Source organism: Coregonus clupeaformis, chromosome 16, assembly GCF_020615455.1.
Source record: "Coregonus clupeaformis isolate EN_2021a chromosome 16, ASM2061545v1, whole genome shotgun sequence".
In the NCBI taxonomy this organism is placed as follows: domain Eukaryota; kingdom Metazoa; phylum Chordata; class Actinopteri; order Salmoniformes; family Salmonidae; genus Coregonus; species Coregonus clupeaformis.
This window is the reverse complement of record NC_059207.1, coordinates 39,029,976-39,055,088: the sequence shown is the minus strand read 5'-3', so window position 1 is coordinate 39,055,088 and position 25,113 is coordinate 39,029,976. Positions and strand designations below refer to the sequence as shown.

Here is a 25,113-nt window from a genome sequence, read left to right as displayed (position 1 = left end):
TACAGCCTAGAGTCTTCTTGGGTATGATGCTACAAGCTTGGCACACATGTATTTGGAGAGTTTCTCCCATTCTTCTCTGCAGATCCTCTCAAGCTCTGCCAGGTTGGATGGGGAGTGTCGCTGCACAGCTATTTTCAGGTGTCTCCAGAGATGTTAGTTCAGGTTTAAGTCCGGGCTCTGGCTGGGCCACTCAAGGACATTCAGAGACTTGTCCCGAAGCCACTGCGTTGTCTTGGCTATGTGCGTAGAGTCTTTGTCCTGTTGGAAGGTGAACCTTCACCCCAGTCTGAGGTCCTGAACGCTCTGGAGCAGGTTTTCATCAAGGATCTCTCTGTCCATTCATATTTCCCTCGATCCTGACTAGTCTCCCAGTCCCTGCTGCTGAAAAACATCCCCACAGCATGATGCTGCCACCACCATGCTTCACCATAGGGATGGTTCAGGTTTCCTCCAGACATGACGCTTGGCATTCAGGACAAAGAGTTCAATCTTGGTTTCATCAGACCAGAGAATCTTGTTTCTCATGGTCAGAGTCCTTTAGGTGCCATTTGGCAAACTCCAAGTGGGATGATCAATGGAAACAGGATGCACCGGAGCTCAACTTCGAGACTCATAGCAAAGGGTCTGAATACTTATGTAAATAAAGTATCTGTTTTTAATTTTTAATAAAGAGACTCCAAATTGAGCTCAGGTGCATCCTGTTTCCACTGACCATCCTTGAGATGTTTCTACAACTTGATTGGAGTCCACCTGTGGTAAATTCAATCGGTGGGGCTGTAAATCACTGTCAAAGTGCTTCAACAAGGTACTTTATTTTTAATACATTTCTAAAAACCAGTTTTTGCTTTGCCATTATGGGGTATTGTGTGTAGATTGATAAGGAAAAAAACGATTTAATCTATTTTAGAATAAGGCTGTAACGTAACAAAATGTGGAAAAAGTGAAGGTGTCAATACTTTCCGAATACACCGTATTTCCTGCATCATATCCCCTCATGATACCTTCCCCCATTTCTACCCTCCATGGACTAAAATGGATTTTTATCCAAATCTGGCAACCCTGTTTAGCTTTCGCGCTTGTATTTGGGGTGATTATCTGTGAGGTGATAACATTATTTGCTTTGTGATTTGTCAAAAACTGTAAACGACTTGTAAAAGTAATGTGCTCCGGATCTTGTGTACACTGTAACAAGTACATCGAAGATTTGTAATATGCTGAAAAGTGGCCAAACTAAGTTAATCTTTTCGGGCATTGGGCGCAGCCATCTTTGGATTTGACTTTGTTTATTTGCGTCTTATAGTGAACAGCATTCTGGGATTAGGGAGTTTCTGATTGTCAAACATAAACAAATATGGTTGCCGTCATAAATAATTTAGCTGCTGTTAGCTTAGCTGACACACATCTCTTTTCTAAACAATATTACATGTCTCCCTTGTGCTCACCAAGTCTAGATGTTAGGTCACTAACTTATGTTTAGTTTTTGTCAGCATAACCGGTTATTTAGACTGGTTTATGGAATGAGTTTGGCTGTGGATGTGTTCCTTGTGATGCTTGGATGATGAAGTTCGCATTTATCTTTTACAATAAAATATCAAATTGAGGAATAAAGGTGTGAAGATTTATTTTTTTCCCATCAGTTCAAAACATTGTTTAGATGCTTTTCAGACAACAATGCTGTTTAGACGTGTTTGTTGCATCATATGTTCTGTTGCTACTGTTCCAATCAGATAACTGCGATGGTAAGCTGCAGGGACCACTCAACAATGATCACAAATATGTGATCGGACGCGTCAAAGGTTTAAAAAGTGATTTAGGCTTCTAGAAAAGAGAGATCAAAGAAACCAGGGGGTCCTGAGGGAGAGCAGATGGTGTGTGTTATCATGTCTAGTACAGTAGTAGTTAGCTACGTACCTCTCATTCCCTGGCTGGAACTCGGACAGCAGAGAGGGCCGGCGGCGGTGGGGCTGAGCCATGTGTGAGCTGTAGTCCCGAGAGTGAGGGTGGTAGTCCACCAGTCCCACATCCTGAAACACACACACAACAACGCATGAGGAGAGCACTGGAGCATACCAGAACTCTTCCAATCTGAGACAAGACAAGTTTATGATAGCGTGTCTCTAATGTTTATTCACCCATTCCCTTGTTTTCTCTCTCTTCATCTACCTCTTCCTTCTTGGTCATTACATTATAATCCTCTCCATTTCCCTCACACATATGTGAGAGAGTGGCCATTCCTCTACACCTGTGCCTCTCTCACTGAGCTGAGGCTGAGGGGACTAACTGTGGGTTGTGGACTGTCCATCTGCCCTCATCTCCTCCTCAACGTGATGACAAGTGGGAGTGGGGGGGATTAACAAGCAGGGTCAGCTGTGGGGATCCTGGGGGGTAACCCTTGGATTCTCTCCTTAGAATAGAGGGAGAAGCTCACACCAACACGGGACAACAAGCCACGAGATGAACCTACGTACTACCTAGGGGCCTCTTCTGGGAAGACAAGACACGTGTCCCTCTGATCCTTTCAAACAACAGTCATGGCGATTTTATTTTTATTTTTATTTATTTTTTATTTCACCTTTATTTAACCAGGTAAACCAGTTGAGAACAAGTTCTCATTTACAACTGCGACCTGGCCAAGATAAAGCAAAGCAGTGCGATAAAAAACAACAACACAGAGTTACATATGGGGTAAAACAAAACAAAGTCAAAAATCAAAAATACAGAAACAGAAATACATATATATACAGTGTGTGCAAATTTAGCAAGTTATGGAGGTAAGGCAATAAAATAGGCTATAGTGCAAAATAATTACAATTTAGTATTAACACTGGAATGATGTGCAAGAGATGATGTGCAAATAGAGATACTGGGGTACAAATGAGCAAAATAAATAACAATATAGGGATGAGGTAGTTGGGCGGGCTAATTTCAGATGGGCTGTGTACAGGTGCAGTGATCGGTAAGGTGCTTTGACAACTGATGCTTAAAGTTAGTGAGGGAGATAAGTGTCTCCAGCTTCAGAGATTTTTGCAATTTGTTCCAGTCATTGGCAGCAGAGAACTGGAAGGAATTGCGGCCAAAGGAGGTGTTGGCTTTGGGGATGACCAGTGAGATATACTCGCTGGAGCGCAGACTACGGGTGGGTGTTGCTATGGTGACCAATGAGCTAAGATAAGGCGGGATTTGCCTAGCAGTGATTTATAGATGGCCTGGAGCCAGTGGGTTTGGCGACGAATATGTAGTGAGGACCAGCCAACAAGAGCGTACAGGTCACAGTGGTGGGTATTATATGGGGCTTTGGAGACAAAACGGATGGCACTGTGATAGACAACATCCAATTTGCTGAGTAGAGTGTTGGAGGCTATTTTGTAAATGACATCGCCGAAGTCAAGGATCGGTAGGATAGTCAGTTTTACGAGGGCATGTTTGGCAGCATGAGTGAAGGAGGCTTTGTTGCGAAATAGGAAACCAATTCTAGATTTAACTTTGGATTGGAGATTCTTAATGTGAGTCTGGAAGGAGAGTTTACAGTCTAACCAGACACCTAGATATTTGTAGTTGTCCACATACTCTAGGTCAGACCCGTCTAGAGTAGTGATTCTAGTCGGGTGGGCGGGTGCAAGCAGCGTTCGGTTGAAGAGCATGCATTTAGTTTTACTAGTGTTTAAGAGCAGTTGGAGGCTACTGAAGGAGTGTTGTATGGAATTGAAGCTCGTTTGGAGGTTTGTTAACACAGTGTCCAATGAAGGGCCAGATGTATACAAAATGGTGTCGTCTGCGTAGAGGTGGATCTGAGAGTCACCAGCAGCAAGAGCGACGTCATTGATATACACAGAGAAAAGAGTTGGCCCAAGAATTGAACCCTGTGGCACCCCCATAGAGACTGCCATAGGTCCAGACAACAGGCCCTCCGATTTGACACATTGAACTCTATCTGAGAAGTAGTTGGTGAACCAGGCGAGGCAGTCATTTGAGAAACCAAGGCTATTTAGTCTGCCAATAAGAATGCAGTGGTTGACAGAGTCAAAAGCCTTGGCCAGGTCAATGAAAACGGCTGCACAGTACTGTCTATTATCGATCGCGGTTATAATATCGTTTAGGACCTTGAGCGTGGCTGAAGTGCACCCATGACCAGCTCGGAAACCGGATTGCATAGCGGAGAAGGTACGGTGGGATTCGAAATGGTCGGTGATCTGTTTGTTGACTTGGCTTTCGAAAACTTTTGAAAGGCAGGGCAGGATGGATATGGGTCTGTAACAGTTTGGATCTAGAGTGTCACCCCTTTGAAGAGGGGGATGACCGCGGCAGCTTTCCAATCTCTGGGGATCTCAGACGTTACGAAAGAGAGGTTGAACAGGCTAGTAATAGGGGTTGCGACAATTTCGGCGGCTAGTTTTAGAAAGAAAGGGTCCAGATTATCTAGCCCAGATGATTTGTAGGGGTCCAGATTTTGCAGCTCTTTTTAGAACATCAGCTGTCTGGATTTGTGTGAAGGAGAAGCGGGGGGCATGGGCAAGTTGCAGCGGAGGGTGCAGAGCTGGTGGCCGGGGTAGTGGTAGCCAGGTGGAAAGCATGGCCAGCCGTAGCAAAATGCTTGTTGAAATTCTCGATTATTGTAGATTTATCGGTGGTGATAGTGTTTCCTAGCCTCAGTGCAGTGGGCAGCTGGGAGGAAGTGCTCTTATTTTCCATGGACTTTACAGTGTCCCAAAACTTTTTGGAGTTAGTGCTACAGGATGCAAATTTCTGTTTGAAAAAGTTAGCCTTTGCTTTCCTAACTGCTTGTGTATATCGGTTCCTAACTTCCCTGAAAAGTTGCATATCGCGGGGGCTATTTGATGCTAATGCAGTACGCCACAGGATGTTTTTGTGCTGGTCAAGGGCAGTCAAGTCTGAGGAGAACCAGGGGCTATATCTGTTCTTAGTTCTGTATTTCTTGAATGGGGCATGTTTTTGGGAGCGTTTGACAGTGATGAGGGGTGGTCGTTTGACCGCGGACCCGTTACGGACGCAGGCAATAAGGCAGTGATCGCTGAGATCCTGGTTGAAGACAGCGGAGGTGTATTTAGAGGGTAAGTTAGTCAGGATGATATCTATGAGGGTACCCATGTTTACGGATTTAGGGTTGTACCTGGTAGGTTCGTTGATAATTTGTGTGAGATTGAGGGCATCTAGTTTAGATTGTAGGATGGCTGGGGTGTTAAGCATATCCCAATTTAGGTCACCAAGCAGTACGAACTCTGAGGATAGATGGGGGGCGATCAATTCACATATGGTGTCCAGGGCACAGCTGGGGGCTGAGGGGGGTCTGTAGCAAGCGGCAACAGTGAGAGATTTATTTCTGGAAAGGTGGATTTTTAGAAGTAGAAGCTCAAACTGTTTGGGCACAGACCTGGATAGTATGATGGAGCTCTGCAGGCTATCTCTACAGTAGATTGCAACTCCACCCCCTTTGGCAGTTCTATCTAGAGGTAAAATGTTATAGTTGGGGATGGAAATTTCAGAATTTTTGGTGGCCTTCCTAAGCCAGGATTCAGACACTGCTAGAACATCAGGGTTGGCGGAGTGTGCTAACGCAGTGAATAACTCAAACTTAGGAAGGAGGCTTCTGATATTTATGTGCAGAAAACCAAGACTTTTACGGTTACAGAAGTCAACAAATGATAGCTCCTGGGGAGTAGGAGTGATACTGGGGGCTGCAGGGCCTGGGTTAGCCTCTACATCACCAGAGGAACAGAGGAGGACTAGAATAAGGATACGACTAAAGGCTTTAAGAACTGGTCTTCTAGTGCGTTGGGTACATAGAATAAAGGGGGGCAGTTCTCCGGGCGTTGTAGAAAAGATTCAGGGCATTATGTACAGAAAAGGATATGGAAGGATATGAGTACAGTTCAGGTAACCCTAAGCGTTGTGTAACAATGAAAGAGATAGCGTCATTGGAGGCATCGATTGAGCCGGTCTCGGCGTGTATGTGGGGGGGAACAAAGGAACTGTATGAGGCAGTTTGAGAGGGACTAGGGGTTCTACATTGAAATTGTATAATAAGAACTAACCCAAACAGCAATAGGCAAGGCATAATTGACATGGGAGAGAGGCATAAAGCAGTCACATGTGTTATTAGAGAGAGCTAAGACACAACTGGAAATAGCGATAACGTTTGGGCTAAGACTAAACAGAATAAACAGGACAGGGTACCGTGTAAAGGAACAGTCCAGCAGGCATCAGCTGTGCAGCTGAGTGATCATAAGGTCCAGTGAACAGCAATATGTGAGTCCGAGAGCAGTTCAAATTGGTGCTTCGGCACAGCTAGCAGGGAGCACAGTTGTGGTTTGCGTGTGCTAGCGGGCCGGGGTGGCAGATGGATCTTCGTGGTCGTCGCAACGGGAAGCCTGTTGAAACCACATCAGACTATTTCGTCGGCAAACCAGTCGTGTTGGATCGGGCGGGGCTCAGTGTCAACACTAGGAGGTCCCGTCCGGTTGACAGAGAGGTAGATAGCCGGGAGATGGGCCTGAGGCTAGCTCAAGGCTAACTGGTGCTTGCTATAGGGCAATGGTAATGGTAATCAGCCAACAACAGGTTGAAGCTAGCTAGCTAGCTGGTTGTGATGATCCGGCGCTAGGGTCCAGTGATTCCGGCAGAAAGTCCAATAAGCTCTGGGTCGATAGCACGCTGGGTCGATAGCACGCTGTGCAGACTGGCCGACGAATTGTCCAGGCTAGAGCTAGAGCTGGCTGGTGGATAGTGTAGGCCACGGACAATGGTGAAGACGCTAACGGTGACTAATAACAGGTAGCCACTATTTTCAGCTTACGGTTCTTGATGAAAGTTATGAAGAAATAATAGAATCCTTTCCACGTTGGGTGAGGCGGGTTGCAGGAAAGTATATTTAGTTAAAGAATGAAAGTAAAAAATTGAGAAATATAGACAAAAACAAGAAGCGGGATATTTACACAGGACGAAAAATAAAAGCGACCGCACTGCTACGCCATCTTGGAAATGAGGGAAGAAATGAGGGCATAATGGAGAAATCTTTAACATGATTCCACCATGAAAACATGAACTTTCAACTCAAACATCTAATAAGGGAGCAGGTTCTAGGGCGGCATGTCCTCTGTGTGCACAACAGTGTACCCTCAACAGTGTAGTTGTTCAGTGCAGGATAATTCTCTGTTGACTAAAACACAGCTAATCTAAGGGCACCGGGGTAACATCTACATGTAGATCATTATGAACTGAGCTTTTCTTGTGAAGTACCAGTGTTCCTGTCTCCAGCTAGTTTGGTCCAGGGTTTCCCAGGGCTCTTACCGTGTGTGCCCGTGCCAGCTGGAGTGGTAGACTGGCAGGGTTTGGCAGGTGGCGGGTGTCCACAGCCCTCCGGCCCTGAGGCAAGGATTGGTGGTGGGAGGACATGCTGGTGCGGCCGCTTCCTCTACAGACAGGATGTGGGTGGGGCTGCAGAGCAGGCGTGGTACATCATGGGTTTGGTCCAGCAGACAGCGACCTGTAGGGAGAAGAGAACAGCATGATGAGACACTTGTCACTTACAAGTCAGGACAGTTGACCAACCCAAATCAAGCCAGTTTGAAGTCATAAGTCCTATCAGGGTTTTGGTAGTCTTAGGCACAGTTATCAGCTTTCTGCAGAACAATAATAATCATTCTAGCAGTATGTAGATTGAGAACGGTTAAATGCTATTTGGCCACCAGCTCTTTTGGACCAGTTCGAGACAAATGTGTCAGTGCATCCTGGATATAAGAGGGTCAGCACCTCTCTCCAGCAGCTGCTAGCATTTCCACTGTTCCTGGTGGAGGGGACTCAGATCTTGCACCTGCTTGGCCGGATACTTGGCTCCCTGGCCCTGCCTGCCTTCACACTGAATGGCCTTGTGTCCCTCGCACTGGAGGAGTTATGTCTATGAAAAGCTAGGCTAAGTCAAGCAGCTAGTTGATAACCTAATGCCCAGGGTTTAACAGGGATATCCATGCACCCTAAATAATACACTATGTTAAGTATGGATGTTCCGACACCAATTAAGTTAACGCCAATGACATTTCACCAAACGGCAGCGAGTGCACTTTTAGTGTGATTGAGAGATGGATTCAAAATGGAGGGATACGACGAGTGCTCTGTGCTATTTGAGTAGGCTTCTCCCCCACAATCACTTTGTAAAAGCTCATGGACAAGATCTCCTATCCTTCACTGTGATTAAATTAAAATAAAAGAGGAGTGGGAAGAGAGAGGTGTAATCCTCTTACTGTTTTCATACCTATTACAATACACATTAATGAGAGAAAATAGATTGCTATAGAACACAGCAGCATATAGCCTATAAAGCAGAGATTTACAGTACCAAATCCCCTGGAGCAGAGCTGGGCGACATGGACAAAAATCCATATTGCAGTAAATTGCCTGAATTGATGCGCTAACCAGGGTTGCCATGTCTGCGGTTTTCCCGAACTTGGGCTACTTTGAAAACGATGTCGTGGGTGAAAATGTATTGGTCGCGGGTTGCAGGTTTTTGAGCTACTTCTAAGTTGCACCGCGGCCGCCATGGCAATTATCTAAAAAACATTTTTTTTAACTATTTCACTGTGACCTGCTGCTGACTATCAGGCAATGAGGCAGGCTGTGGCTGAGTGAGTGAGTGAGTGAGTGAGTGAATGCGTGAGTGTAGCCTACCAGAGCTGGCAAACAAATTTTATAAATAGCCTATAACTTCAGCGTATTGTTGTTGTAGCTTTGTGTTATTAACGGCCATGTTTAGTTAATTAAATTGGAAGTTGTAGACAACCATATTCAGTTCATATATATATATAATTAATATTTAATTCAGTGATTGAAATTATGACCCCTTCCTCAGTAGTTTTTTATTGTCCTGTAAACTACGACTACTAGTTTGACGGTTGTAGCCATCAATTGCCCTATTAACAATTACCCCTATTAGCAAACTTATTTCATTTAAAAATTTGCATTTCTCTACTATAGGCTACTTATCGTAATGAACAATATCAGCAAAATGCCTGCAATAAGTGATCGGTATGGTCGGTGTCGATAATTTTCGGTGTATCGTCCCAGCTCTACCCTGCAGTCAAGGATTTTGTTTGATTTTACAGAGCAGGGAGGACATTGGATTTAAGCGAACTAGTGGTTAATTTGAAACAATCCTTATCAATAACCTAAATGTCTCAAATACGTGGGTGGGTGGTTATAAAAGATGGCAGAATAGAGTGAAACAAAACTGAAAGAGGAAGATCACTTTTAGATTCATCAGACATTCACATAAGCACGACATTCACAAAACCCTGTATTTTGATAGTAACAGGGACTGGGAGTAGGATACTCATTACCTGTGACCTGTGACTCTTGCCAAAAGAGGCATTAGGACCCTTGCCATTTCCCTGGGCCTCTGAGGAATGAAGACCCTGGTAGCTCATGTGTCACCACTGCTCGGCAGTCTACACATGGAGGGACGGTGCGTATGGCTGCCAGCACTATGGTCTAACATGATGTGATGCTACAGTGCCTTGGCTTCGAGCAACCACCCAAACCAGAGCTCTCTCTCTCGCATAGATACTACTAGGCCTAAAGAGTTGCAGCTGTAGAACTGAAAACAGTACAATATCACTTCCCAGTAGTCAAGTCATCATGAAACCCTGCACTAACCTGCTATGCCTAGGCTATATCAGTTCTTCATTTCAGTTTCATCTTACTTTATTAAAGAAATGCTACACAGACAATTGAATAACTTACAGTAGGCTATATCGGAGGTAATCTTCAGTTAGCTGATTAAAAAAATCTGTTCATAAAGTTTCAAAACCATAAAGCACAGGGCACAGTATGTCTATGAGGGACGGGTCAAAACAACCAATGTACCAGCCTCCTTATCCATGGCTTCTCATTCTGCCCATGCTGCTTTCTCCCTGACTTTCACAGTTTACGACACATTGGGAAAATCATCATTGGATACTGCTCGCATCCTCTCTCCCCGCCTCCTTATCAAAACCCATTGGATGAGAACGATAGGGTTGGGCGGTATCCAGATTTCCATACCATGCATGTGCCATCCCGGGATATACGGTATTACCGGTAGTGCACACAAGGATCGAAAGCGTAAAAAAAGCCCCAAAAACTTCACTTACCAGAACGCTAAGGAGTACTAAGGAATTCTCATTGCAGATGCTAGGTAAATGCTAAACAAGCACATGCAAACATTTACTACTAGAACAGACAACCCAGCTCATAAAGTTATGCAAGTATCTCAAAACGCAGTTTGCAGCACGCACAAAACAAATATTAGGCAGCAGGCAGCGGGTTAAAAAGTAGCCAATTGTCATAATTGAGTAAAAGTAAAGATACCTTGAAAGAAATTGACTCAAGCAAACTTGAAAGTCACCCAGTGAAATACTACTTGAGTAAAAGTCTAAAAGTATTTGCTTTTAAATATACTTAAGTATCAAAAGTATAAATACTTTCAAATTCCTTATATTAAGCAAACCAGACTGCACAATTGTATTGTTTTTTAGCCAGGGGCACACTCCAAAACCCAGACATAATTTACAAACGAAGCATTTGTGTTTAGTTAGTCCGCCGGAGACATTAGGGATGACCAGGGATGTTCTCTTGATAAGTGCGTGAATTGAACCATTTTCCTGTCCTGCTAATAAGCATTCAAGGGTGTCAGGTAAAATGTATGGAGTAAAAAGGACATCTTTTTTTTTTTTTTTATGTAATAATAATAATATGCCATTTAGCAGACGCTTTTATCCAAAGCGACTTACAGTCATGCGTGCATACATTTTTGTGTATGGGTGGTCCCGGGGATCGAACCCACTACCTTGGCGTTACAAGCGCCGTGCTCTTCCAGCTGAGCTACAGAGGACCACACAAATGTAGTGGAGTAAAAGTTAAAGTTGTCAAAAATATTAATAGTAAAGTAAAGCACAGATACCCCAAAAAAACGACTTAAGTGGTTAAAGTATTTTTACTTAAAGTATTTTTACACCACTGGCAGCAGGGATTTTAATCCAGGAGGGGAGTGTCTCTTCCACTGTTACAAAGAAGCTTGATCTTGCAAGCTAACGTTAGCCACCTAGCTACCATCAGCAAGTTAGCAAAACCCAGCTGGAGAGAATTTATTTGAGATTGTTAACTTAATAGTTCTAAGATATAAAGCTAGCAAACAATAGTAGTGTAACTTGATGACCTCACTTAAATTGCGCTGCAGAATGGCGCCGGAGAAGATGGCTGCCGTTTTACAGCCCTCTAACCAATTGTACTATTACAGTGGGGAAAAAAAGTATTTAGTCAGCCACCAATTGCGCAAGTTCTCCAAAAATCACATTGTAGGATTTTTTATGAATTTATTTGCAAATTATGGTGGAAAATAAGTATTTGGTCAATAACAAAAGTTTCTCAATACTTTGTTATATACCCTTTGTTGGCAATGACACAGGTCAAATGTTTTCTGTAAGTCTTCACAAGGTTTTCACACAATGTTGCTGGTATTTTGGCCCATTCCTCCATGCAGATCTCCTCTAGAGCAGTGATGTTTTGGGGCTGTCCAAAGATTTTCTATGGGGTTGAGATCTGGAGACTGGCTAGGCCACTCCAGGACCTTGAAATGCTTCTTACAAAGCCACTCCTTCGTTGCCCGGGCGGTGTGTTTGGGATCATTGTCATGCTGAAAGACCCAGCCACGTTTCATTTACATTTACATTTACGTCATTTAGCAGACGCTCTTATCCAGAGCGACTTACAAATTGGTGCATTCACCTTATAGCCAGTGGGATAAGCACTTTACAATATGTTTTTTTTTTTTTTTTTTTTTTTGGGGTGGGGGGTTTTACTTTATCCTATCCCAGGTATTCCTTAAAGAGGTGGGGTTTCAAATGTCTCCGGAAGGTGGTGAGTGACTCTGCTGTCCTGGCGTCGTGAGGGAGCTTGTTCCACCATTGGGGTGCCAGAGCAGCGAACAGTTTTGACTGGGCTGAGCGGGAACTATGCTTCCGCAGAGGATGGAAGGAGGTTTTCACTCAAAATCTCACGATATCATTCGTCCTGGTCCCTTTGCAGAAAAACAGCCCCAAAGCATGATGTTTCCACCCCCATGCTTCACAATAGGTATGGTGTTCTTTGGATGCAACTCAGCATTCTTTGTCCTCCAAACACGACGAGTTGAGTTTCTACCAAAAAGTTCTATTTTGGTTTCATCTGACCATATGACATTCTCCCAATCCTCTTCTGGATCATCCAAATGCACTCTAGCAAGCTTCAGACGGGCCTGGACATGTACTGGCTTAAGCAGGGGGACACATCTGGCACTACAAGATTTGAGTCCCTGGCGGCGTAGTGTGTTACTGATGGTAGGCTTTGTTACTTTGGTCCCAGCTCTCTGCAGGTCATTCACTAGGTCCCCCCGTGTGGTTCTGGGATTTTTGCTCACCGTTCTTGTGATCATTTTGACCCCACGGGGTGAGATCTTGCGTGGAGCCCCAGATCGAGGGAGATTATCAGTGGTCTTGTATGTCTTCCATTTCCTAATAATTGCTCCCACAGTTGATTTCTTCAAACCAAGCTGCTTACTTTTTTTTTTCCACTGCTTACCTATTGCAGATTCAGTCTTCCCAGCCTGGTGCAGGTCTACAATTTTGTTTCTGGTGTCCTTTGACAGCTCTTTGGTCTTGGCCATAGTAGGTGACCAAATACTTATTTTCCACCATAATTTGCAAATAAATTCATTAAAAATCCTACAATGTGATTTTCTGGGGGAAAAAATCTCAATTTGTCTGTCATAGTTGACGTGTACCTATGATGAAAATTACAGGCCTCTCTCATCTTTTTAAGTGGGAGAACTTGCACAATTGGTGGCTGACTAAATACTTTTTTCCCCACTGTATGTGTGCTTTTCCGCGTTATTTGTAATTTATTCTGTACATAATGTTTCTGCCATCGTCTCTTATAACCTCGTATTGGACGAAGATGTTTTCTTCAACAAGTCGGACGCAAAGGATATCCTACAGACACCCAACAAGGCCCAAATCCCTGTCATTTGTATGAGAAAGAGACGGAGATATCGTGGACGTAGGTCGGGGTGCCTTGTAAGGATCCGACGGCGAGCGAGTAAACTGCCTCTTCCAACAATCCTATTAGCCAATGTTCAATCATTTGAGAATAAATTGGATGACCTAAGATTACGGTTATCCTACTAACGGGACATTAAAAACTGTAATATCTTATGTTTCACCGAGTCGTGGCTGAATGACGTCATGGACAACATACAGCTAGCGGGCTATATGCTACATCGGCAGGATAGAACGGCTGACTCCGGTAAGACAAGGGGTGGCGGTCTGTGTATATTTGTAAACAACAGCTGGTGCACAAAATCAAATACTAAGGAAGTCTCAAGGTTTTGCTCACCTGAGGTAGAGTATCTCATGATAAGCTGTAGACCACACTATTTACCAAGAGAGTTTTCATCTATATTTTTCATAGCTGTCTATTTACCACCACAAACCAATGCTGGCATTAAGATTGCACTGAATGAGCTGTATAAGGCCATAAGTGAACAGGAAAACGCTCATCCAGAGGCAGCGCTCCTAGTGGCCGGGGACTTTAATGCAGGGAAACTTAAATCCGTTCTACCTAATTTCTACCAGCATGTTAAATGTGCAACCAGAGGGAAAAAAACTCTAGACCACCTTTACTCCACACACAGAGACGCATACAAAGCTCTCCCTCGCCCTCCATTTGGCAAATCTGACCATAACGCTATCCTCCTGATTCCTGCTTATAAGCAAAAACTAAAGCAGGAAGCAACAGTGACTCGGTTAATAAAAAAGTGGTCAAATGACACAGATGCTAAGCTACAGGACTGTTTTGCTAGCACAGACTGGAACATGTTCCGGGTTTCTTCAGATAGCATTGAGGAGTACACCACATCAGTCACTGGCTTCATCAATAAGTGCATCGATGATGTCGTCTCCACAGTGACCGTACGTACATACCCCAACCAGAAGCCATGGATTACAGGCAACATCCGCACTGAGCTAAAGGGTAGAGCTGCCGGTTTCAAGGAGCGGGACTCTAACCCGGACGCTTATAAGAAATCCCGCTATGCCCTCCGATGAACCATCAAACAGGCAAAGAGTCAAAACAGGACTAAGATTGAATCGTACTACACCGGCTCTGACGCTCGTCGGATGTGGCAGGGCTTGAAAACTATTACAGACTACAAAAGGGAAGCACAGCCGTGAGCTGCCCAGTGACACAATACTTCCAGACGAGCTAAACCACTTCTATGCTCGCTTCGAGGCAAGCAACACTGAAGCATGCATGAGAGCATCAGCTGTTCCGGATGACTATATGATCACGCTCTCCGTAGCCAATGTGAGTAAGACTTTTAAGCAGGTCAACGTTCACAAGGCCGCAGGGCCAGACGGATTACCAGGACGTGTACTCCGAGCATGTGCTGACCAACTGGCAAGTGTCTTCACTGACATTTTCAACATGTCCCTGACTGAGTCTGTAATACCAACATGTTTCTAGCAGACCACCATAGTCCCCGTGCCCAAGGACACTAAGATAACCTGCCTAAATGACTACCAACCCGTAGCACTGACGTCTGTAGCCATGAAGTGCTTTGAAAGGCTGGTCATGGCTCACATCAACACCATTATCCCAGAAACCCTAGACCCACTCCAATTTGCATACCGCCCCAACAGATACACAGATGATGCAATCTCTATTGTACTCCACACTGCCCTTTCCCACCTGGACAAGAGGAACACCTACGTGAGAATGCTATTCATTGACTACAGCTCATCATTCAACACCATAGTGCCCTCAAAGCTCATCACGAAGCTAAGGATCCTGGGACTAAACACCTCCCTCTGCAACTGGATCCTGGACTTCCTGACGGGCCGCCCCCAGGTGGTAAGGGTAGGTAACAACACATCTGCCACACTGATCCTCAACACGGGGGCCACTCAGGGGTGCGTGCTCAGTCCCCTCCTGTACTCCCTGTTCACCCATGACTGCATGGCCAGGCACGACTCCAACACCAACATTAAGTTTGCTGACGACACAACAGTGGTAGGCCTGATCACCGACAACGATGAGACAGCCTATCGGGAGGAGGTCAGAGACCTGGCCGTGTGGTGCCAGGATAATAATAATAATAATAATAATAATAATAATATGCCATTTAGCAGGGTAACAACCTCTCCCTCAACGTGACCAAGACAAAAGAGATGATTGTGGACTACAGGAAAGGAAAAAAAAAAAAAAAGGACTGAGCACGCCCCCATTCTCATCGACGGGGCTGTAGTGGAACAGGTTGAGAGCTTCAAGTTCCTTGGTGTCCACATCACCAACGAACTACCATGGTCCAAACACACCAAGACAGTCGTGAAGAGGGAACGACAAAGCCTATTCCCCCTCAGGAGACTGAAAAGATTTGGCAAGACTCCAGCCACCCTAGTCATAGACTGTTCTCTCTGCTACCGCACGGCAAGCGGTACCGGAGTGCCAAGTCTAGGTCCAAAATACTTCTCAACAGCTTCTACCCCCAAGCCATAAGACTCCTGAACAGCTAATCATGGCTACCCGGACTATTTGCACGCCCCCCCCCCACCCCCACCCCACCTTTTTATGCTGCTGCTACACTGTTAAATTATTTATGCATAGTCACTTTAACTCTACCCACATGTACATATTACTTCAACTACCTCAACTAGCTGGTGCCCCCGCACATTGACTCTGCACCGGTACCCCCCTGTATATATATAGCCTCCTTACTGTTATTTTATTTTACTTCAGGCTCTTTTTTTCTCAACACTTTTTTGTTGTTGTTTTATTTTACTTTTTCATTAAAAAATAAATGCACTGTTGGTTAAGGGCTGTAAGTAAGCATTTCACTGTAATGTCTGCACGTTGTATTCGGCGCATGTGGCCAATAACATTTGATTTGATTTGATTTGAGGAGCGATGCACCTCACAAAGCTCCCATTTTGCTAGTTGTCCTTCTTTGTAAACAAACACACGTGACCGGCTCAAACCGCTTCATAATGAAAAATGATCTAATGGGCGAAATGATCAACGCGATCTGGTTTATCTATTACCTAGTGCACAAGTTGACTGCAGGTATTTATTTAAAAAGTACAAATTTTCAAAGCTAAAAAAAAACATTACTTACCAGAATGCTAACAAAATGCTAACAAGTACTAATGAATCCTCATAGACAAAGCTAACTAAATGCTAACTAGCGCATTGAACATTTTGTACAGTTTCAGACCTAAACTATACAAGTATATAAGTAACTCAAAAACACTACTCAATGTTTGATGCACGCACAAAATGAATATTAGCCAGCAAGGCTCTTGATCCAGGAGGGGATTCTCTGCTGTTACCAAGCGAATGCTTTATTTTGGAAGAAGCTTAACCACTTAGCTTAGAAAACCAAATGCACAACTGCAGAGCATTTAGCACACTTTAGACAGTTAACTTAATTTATATAAGATATCTAGCCTGAAAACATTTAGTTGTGAATTTCATACTGTAATTACATCACCTGGCGCATGCTGCACGACAGTGAGTGACTCACAAGGCTCCGGTCTCATGTCGTTGTGTGCTTGTAAACAAACACCACGTGACTGGGGACTACCATAAGCTACATAATGTGACAGATGAAATGAAGAACGCAATATTCTTGATCTACTAACGTATTGCACAAGTTGACTGCAGGTATTCACTTAAAAAGTAGCTACAAATATTCAAAACTTCAAATAAATAGTTTCAACGGTATTGATGGTATTGAAAAACCACTCTGTGACTTTTTCCAAATACTCCAGTATACAGTATATACGGTACTCCGCCCAAGTCTACAGAAAGCCAGAGGTCCCTGCACTCTGGCCGTCTCCTCCAAATGGGTTTTGCGGAAGCGAGGACGTGAGGAGTATGCAATTGAGATTCTCCTAATGAGGAGCACTATCTGGCCTTCATTCCTGTCTCACTATCTGCCACACAGTTTCATTTGATTTCACAGTCACGCAGCGTTATGAAACCCTGAGCGTGGGTCTGCTAGTGAGGAACAGAGGGGCTTTATGCACACACTGAGATGCCATGAGAATAGACAGGCACACTGCAGTCTCACGGTGCCTCACTCACTCTAACTGGCATAACACATAGATCAATATCTAATCAGATACTTGAAGCATTACAAGCAACATCTGCAAAGTCCCATTCTCAAAGACCCAAGTATTTATAATTCTCTTATGATCACATCTGCAGAGCTTGAATACATTTTTATTTTTAATCCCCCTTCCCCGCAGGATGCCTTTTGCCTCTTAGTAGGCCGTCATTGTAAATATGAATGTGTTCTTAATTGATTTGCCTAGTTAAATAAAGGTTAAATAAAAAATACTCTTGGACATTCTACTGGATTATAGGTAGTAATGTTAACCCAAATTCTTCCCCTCCTAATATCAATACTGGAAACAAACATTTCAACAACATGTTTGTGACATCTTTTTGTTACATTTTAGAATGAACGTGAACAACAGCATCTTTTTATGAGACTGGCTATATTAGTGGCGTCACGATACCAATATTTTACTAATTATATTATACCAGGCCATGTATCATATCACGATATCGAGTAGTATCGTGATACCACAGGGAAAAAATTAAGTGGCCTACCGTCCTGTTCACCCCGACACTTGTTCCCGTTTTCTAAATGTTATGCGCATGTGCTCCAAAAACAACCTGTCAGTGATATTCACACTTCTACTCAAAACAACACATCAAATTTAACTTCACACTGTATAATAGAATACTGCATAGAATGGCTGACTTGCTCATATTTGCAAAGGCCTACCTGTGATTTGGAGAAATGAGAGGATGGAACATACATGCATAATGATCTGCATGTCATTGTGGCAGCAAGGGAAAAACACTGCATGAAACCTTCTTTACTCTTCAGTAAACAGACCCACACAGACTCGCATTCTGTCTCCCTCTCTCTCATAAACACACACACACACACACACACACCACTCCCTCTCCCACAAACACATACAAACACTGCTCCCAACTTAAAAACGTTAGGCACCAAACAAAATTTATGGATGAAAAAAAAAAAATTTATGCGTCTCCTAAATGACTAAAATGTAAAATGTAAGGAGCACCAGAAAGAGATTGATGTTTTATATAGTTTAGGCTTACATTAGGCCTACAGTGCCTTCAGAAAGTATTCATACCCCTTGACTTTTTCCACATTTTGTTGTGTTACAGCCTGGGTTTAAAATTGATTCAATTGATATTTTGTCACTGGCCTACACACAATACCCCATCATGTCAAAGTGGAATTATGTTATTCAATTTTTTAAACAAATTAATTAAAAATTAAAAGCTAAAATGTCTTCAGTCAATATGTATTCAAACCCTTTGTATGGCGAGCCTAAATATGTTCAGGAGCAAACATTTGCTTAACAAGTCGCATAATAAGTTGCATGGACTCGCTCTGTGTGCAATAATAGTGTTTAACATGATTTTTGGATGACTACTTCATCTCTGTACTCCACACATACAATTATCTGTAAGGTCCCTTAGTCGAACAGTGAATTTCAAACACAGACTCAACCACAAAGACCAGCAAGGTTTTCCAATGCCTCGCAAAGAAGGGCACCTATTAGTAGAAAGGTAAAAAAAGACACTGAATATCCCTTTGAGCGTGGTGAAGTTTTTAAATACACTTTGGATGGTGTATCAATACAACCAGTCACTACAAAGATACAGGTGTCCTTCCTAACTCAGTTGCCAGAGAGGAAGGAAACCGCTCAGGGATTTCACCATGAGGCCAATGGTGACTTTAAAACAGTTACAGAGTTTAATGGCTGTGATAGGAGTAAACTGAGGATGGATCAACAACATTGTAGTTACTCCACAATACTAACCTAATTGACAGAGTGAAAAGAAGGAAGCATGTACAGAATAAAAACATTCCTAATCATGCATCCTGTTTGCAACAAGGCCCTAAAGTAATACTGCAAAAAATGTGGCAAAGCAATTCACTTTATATCCTGAATACAAAGTGTTATGTTTGAGGCAAATCCAATACAACACATTCCTGAGTACCACTCTCCAAAGTTTCAAGCATAGTGGTGCCTGCATCATGTTATGGGTGTTTGTAATCGTTAAGGACTGGGGAGTGTTTCAGGATAAAAAAATAAACTGAATGGAGCAAAGCACAGGCAAAATCCTAGAGGAAAACCTGTTTCAGTCTGCTTTCCACCAGACACTGGGAGATGAATTCACCTTTCAGAAGGACAATAACCTAAAACACAATGCCAAATCTAAACTGGAGTTGCTTCCCAAGAAGACAGTGAATGCTCCTGAGTGGCTGAGTTACAGTTTTGACTGTAATCTACTTGAAAATCTATGGCAAGACCTGAAAATTGTCTAGCAATGATCAACAACCAATTTGACAGAGCTTGAAGAATTTTGAAAATAATAAATGGGCAAATGTTTTACAATCCAGGTGTAGAAAGCTCTTAGAGAGACTTACCCAGAAAGACTCACAGCTGTAATCACTGGCAAAGGTGCTTCTACAAAGTATTGACTCATGGGTGTGAATACTTGTCTAAATTAGATTTTTGTATTGCATATTCAATACATTTGCAAAAATGTCTTAATAATTCCACTTTGTCATTATGGAATATTGTGTGTAGATGGGTGAGAAAATAAATCTATTTAATCCATTTTTTATTCAGGCTGTAACACAACAAAATGTGGAATAAGTCAAGGGGTATGAATACTTTCTGAAGAGACTGTATATGAATCCTACCTTTGAAACATTTCTTATGAGTCATGAAGCAGACCCTTTTCCTTTATTTATATGCCATCAAATTTGCCCTACTGTCAAGTTATCTTATCTCCAGAGTGGCGCAGTGGTCTAAGGCACTGCATTGCAGTGCTAGCTGTGTCACTAGAGATCCTGGTTCGAATCCAGGCTCTGTCGTAGCCGGCCGTGACCGGGAGACCCATAGGGCGGTGCACAATTGGCCCAGCGTCGTCCAGGGTAGGGGAGGGAATGACCGGCAGGGATGTAACTCAGTTGGTAGAGCATGGCGTTTGCAATGCCAGGGTTGTGGGTTCGATTCCCACGGGGGGCCAGTATGAAAAAAAAAATTATTAAAATAATGTATGCACTCACTAACTGTAAGTCGCTCTGGATAAGAGCGTCTGCTAAATGACAAAAATGTAAAGTTGGCAGGTTCTTAGTTAGGTAACGACTGAACAACGTTGTTTATCAAACCAATAATTAGAGACCTGGGATTACTTTAAAACATAGTTTGTGAAATTATATCAAATCTACGCAAAATCGCAGAGGAAGAAAAAAGGGTAGCTCCGGTAATATGGGTATTTTTTCTTTAACCGTTTGAGCTAGAGACAGGTCTTTTTCTTTGCTGTAAAGCTGAAAAACATGCATGTCGTAAAGCTGAAAAACATGCCTGTCATGAAGCTGTGCTCTATTTGTCCTCTCTGGCCCTCAGAGGCTGCTTGAAAGCAAACTTGCAAGGCCTGTGCTTTATTAAATTATACAATGTATTAGGCTTGGGCGGTATACCATAGACCAGGGTATTTCGAAAAAGCCACGCGTTGGATTTTCAGTACCGTCGAAACTATTTATTTGGAGATGTTCTATACATTTTAATATTTGTAGCTACCTGTAGTCAACTTGTGCAATATGTTAGAAAATAAAGCAGATTGCGTTCTTCATTTTAACTTGTCACATTATTTGACATTATGAAGCTTACGTAGTTCCCCAGAACAGTTTAACAAATAGCACAACTGGACAATGCGGTAGTAAGTGAGTCCAGCTGTGTATTGACAGGGGTCACGCTTTATATTAAAAGTCTGTGTTTTTTTGCTTCAATTGAGTGATCAGGGACGTGCAACTATAGTTTTCCTTCACAGAAAGTACATTAGTGCAACACATTAGGTAGAAAATAGGCAACAGAAGTGCAATGCTATTTGGCTAGCAGCCACACAAGTAGGTTAAATAATGGCCATCATATTTCTGTTGTATCATAGATGTTTTTCTTAAAGTTAATCTTGCACTTTACCGGAGAAAAGTAGGCTGGCTACACCGAGAAAAGTACAGGAGAAACGTAGTTACACATCAGTCAGAGCGCTGCCTGCTGACAGAATGCCCGTTCGTGAATTCTCATCTGAGTGGAGAAGTGCAACTGAAGCACAAAATGTGTCTGATGCCGAGCTGAAATTACAATAAGAAGCATTTTAGATCTGCGTTCACAAAACGCAGCAAAATATTTCTTACACGTTTTATAATTTTTTCCTGCTTGAAAAACGAAGAAAACAGCATTAACGCAACCCCTAAGTTTTACTTGATAGTTATCTAAGTAAGTGGCTGAATTAATAAGGTGACGGGGCATCAAATTGTGTTGGAATTATGCCTTGTTTGAGAAGTCAAAGCCCTTTGGATGAGTTATCTGTACAGCTGCCACTGCCATCTTTTGATTTCTCGGCCTGTCTGCTCCCCCATCTTCTCCAAGCAGAGCAGGCGGGCCCGTTGCCCTAGCGACTCCAGACTCTACACAGACACAGTGTGTACACCTGCTGCTCCAGAGCCAGTACTGTTAATTTCCACAATGTCTCTCGTTCACATTAGCTTGTAAATGTCCAAGCTCACCAAAAATGACATTCGGTAGCTCCCACCTATACAGTGCATTCGGAAAGTATTCAGACCCCTTTACTTTTTCCACAGTTTGTTACATTACAGCCTTATTCTAAAATGGATTCAATTGGGTATTTTCCTCATCAATCTACACACAATACCTCTTAATGACAAAACAAAAAACAGGTTAGACATTTTTGCAAATTTGAACTGAAATATTACATTTACATAAGTATTCAGACTTTTTACTCAGTACTTTGTTGAAGCACCTTTGGCACCGATTACAGCCGCAAGTCTTCTTGGGTATGACGCTACCAGCTTGGCACACCTGTATTTGGGGAGTTTCTCCCATTCTTCTCTGCAGATCCTCTCAAGCTCTGTCAGGATGGATGGGGAGCATCGCTACACAGCTATTTTCAGGTCTCTCCAGAGATGTTCGATAAGGTTAAAGTCCAGGCTCTGGCTGGGCCACTGAAGGACATTCAGAGACTTGTCCCGAAGCCACTCCTGCATTGTCTTCGCTGTGTGCTTAGGGTCGTTGTCTTGTTGGAAGGTGAACCTTCGCTCCAATCTGAGGTTCTGAGCTCTCTGGTGCAGGTTTTCTTCAAGGATCTCTCTGTACTTTGCTCCGTTCATCTTTCCCTCGATCCTGACTAGCCTCCCAGTCCCTGCTGCTGAAAAACATCCCCACAGCATGATGCTGCCACCACTATGCTTCACCATAGGGATGGTGCCAGGTTTCCTCCAGACGTAACGCTTGGCATTCAGGCCAAAGTGTTCAATCTTGGTTTCAGACCAGATAATCTTGTTTCTCATGGTCAGAGTCCTTTAGGTGCCTTTTGGAAAACTCCAAGCGGGCTGTCATGTGCCTTTTACTGAGGAGTGGTTTCCGTCTGGCCACTCTACCATAAAGGCCTGATTGGTGGAGTGCTGCAGAGATGGTTGTCCTTCTGGAAGGTTCTCCCATCTCCGCAGAGGAACTCTGTAGCTCTGTCAGAGTGACCATCGGGTTCATGATCACCTCCCTGACCAAGGCCCTTCTCCCCCGATTGCTCAGTTTGGCCGGGCAGCCAGCACTAGGAAGAGTATTGGTGGTTCCAAATTTCTTCCATTTAAGAATGATGGAGGCCACTGTGTTCTATGGGACCTTCAATGCTGCAGAAATGTTTGGGTACCCTTCCCCAGATCTGTGCCTCGACACAATCCTGTCTCGGAGCTCTACGGACAATTCCTTGGACCTCATGGCTTGGTTTTTGCTCTGACATGAACTGTCAACTGTGGGACCTTATATAGACAGGTGTGTGCCTTCCCAAATCATGTCCAATCAATTGAATTCACCCAAGGTGGACTCCAATGAAGTTGTAGAAACATCCAAGGATGATCAATGGAAACAGGATGAACCTGAGCTCAATTTCGAGTCTCATAGCAAAGGGTCTGAATACTTATGTAAATAATTATTTTTATTTTTAATATATTTCTAAAAACCTGTTTTCGTTTTGTCATTATGGGGTATTGTGTGTAGATGTTATCCATTTTAGAATAAGGCTGTAATGTAACAAAATGTGGAAAAAGGTAAGGGGCTCTGTATACATATATACTCTGTGGCAGACATATCAGTATGGATGACGGATCACCACCTCAAGCTGAACCCTGGCAAGACGGAGCTGCTCTTCCTCCCGGGGAAGGACTGCCCGTTCCATGATCTCGCCATCACGGTTGACAACTCCGCTGTGTCCTCCTCCCAGAGTGCGAAGAGCCTAGGCGTGACCCTGGACAACACCCTGTCGTTCTCCGCCAACATCAAGGCGGTGACCCGCTCCTGCAGGTTCATGCTCTACAACATTTGGAGAGTACGACCCTGCCTTACACAAGAAGCGGCACAGGTCCTAATCCAGGCACTTGTCATCTCCCGCCTGGACTACTGCAACTCGCTGTTGGCTGGCCTCCCTGCCTGTGCCATTAAACCCCTACAACTCATCCAGAATGCCGCAGCCCGTCTGGTGTTCAACCTTCCCAAGTTCTCTCACGTCACCCCCCTCCTCCGCACACTCCACTGGCTTCCAGTTGAAGCTCGCATCCGCTACAAGACCATGGTGCTTGCCTATGGAGCAGTGAGGGGAACGGCACCTCTGTACCTTCAGGCTCTGATCAGTCCCTACACCCAAACGAGGGCATTGCGTTCATCCACCTCTGGCCTGCTGGCTCCCCTTCCTCTGCGGAAGCATAGCTCCCCCCTCAGCCCAGTCAAAACTGTTCGCTGCTCTGGCACCCCAATGGTGGAACAAGCTCCCTCACGACGCCAGGACAGCGGAGTCACTCACCACCTTCCGGAGACATTTGAAACCCCACCTCTTTAAGGAATACCTGGGATAGGATAAAGTAATCCTTCTAACCCCCCCAAATTGTAAAGTGGTTATCCCACTGGCTATAGGGTGAACGTACCAATTTGTGAGTCGCTCTGGCTAAGAGCGTCTGCTAAATGACGTTAATGTGCCCTTGAGCAAGGCACTTGACCCTAATTGCTCCTGTAAGTCGCTCTGGTTAAGAGCGTCTGCTAAATGACTAAAATGTAAAATGTAAAAAATATACGTATAACTTTATGAGCTGGATTGCCTGTCTTTGCAATTTGTTTATTTTCGTTTGCGCTCATTAGCATATTTAGCTAGCAGCCTCCACCAAAACCCGCTATTACTTGTGCTAATTTTGTTAGCATTCTGGTAATAAATGGCCAATGGGCTTTTTCAAGTTTCTTTTGGCGCCCCCTTGTGTACTAAGCCCATAATACCGTAAATCCCGGGATGAGAGAAGAACGGTATGACCATATGAAAATCAGGATACCGACCAACCCTAGAAAAAACACTGTCTCCCATCGACCCTATAATGAGAAAGAGCTCAACAAAAACAAGACAAAGAGGGCTGAGATAAGCTTTCCTCTTCAGTGGCCTCTCTTTGATGAACCTACACAGAGATTCCCAGAGAGAGGGAGGGGGGGGGAAATAGTTTGAAGTCAGTCACAAGACCTTCAGGGAAAAACATTGAATTAAAATGAGCGAGCCGATACAATGAAAAAGCTTTGACAAACACTGAGCAAGGCCTTCCAGACGGGAGGCTAAACACATCCACTGGCACTGCTACAGACACCCACAGGCAAGCCACTGGCTCACTGCCAACACTGCGAATGAACTCACTCACCCCAGTAACGCTCCAGCTCCCCCCTTCTCACTCGCTCTTCCCTGCTCCCTCAGCTCGATCTATCTGGCTTCACTCCTACAGAGCTACAGTAAACCTGCGTTATACACTAGCCTGTATTTAATCTCTGTGTCTTCCTTCCTATCCAATTTAGGAATGGCTTTGTAAATGCAAGCCTACACACAAAGACTGGGCCTATATAGGCTAGTTCTGCCAAGAAGGAGAATAGG

At 43.8% G+C, this 25,113-nt stretch overlaps 1 protein-coding gene across 1 annotated transcript in view; it reads right to left on the bottom strand.

Annotated features, from left to right (window-relative positions):
• Nucleotides 1-25,113, bottom strand: part of LOC121584775 (nuclear receptor corepressor 2-like) — a 204,824-nt gene that overhangs the window by 120,082 nt on the left and 59,629 nt on the right. The window contains exons 2-3 of the mRNA XM_045225707.1: nt 7,306-7,501; nt 1,912-2,024 (exon numbers count right to left, since the gene is read on the bottom strand). Of these exons, the coding sequence (XP_045081642.1) occupies nt 1,912-2,024; nt 7,306-7,410 (218 nt within the window). The 5' untranslated portion in view covers nt 7,411-7,501. The remainder of the gene's footprint in view (nt 1-1,911; nt 2,025-7,305; nt 7,502-25,113) is intronic.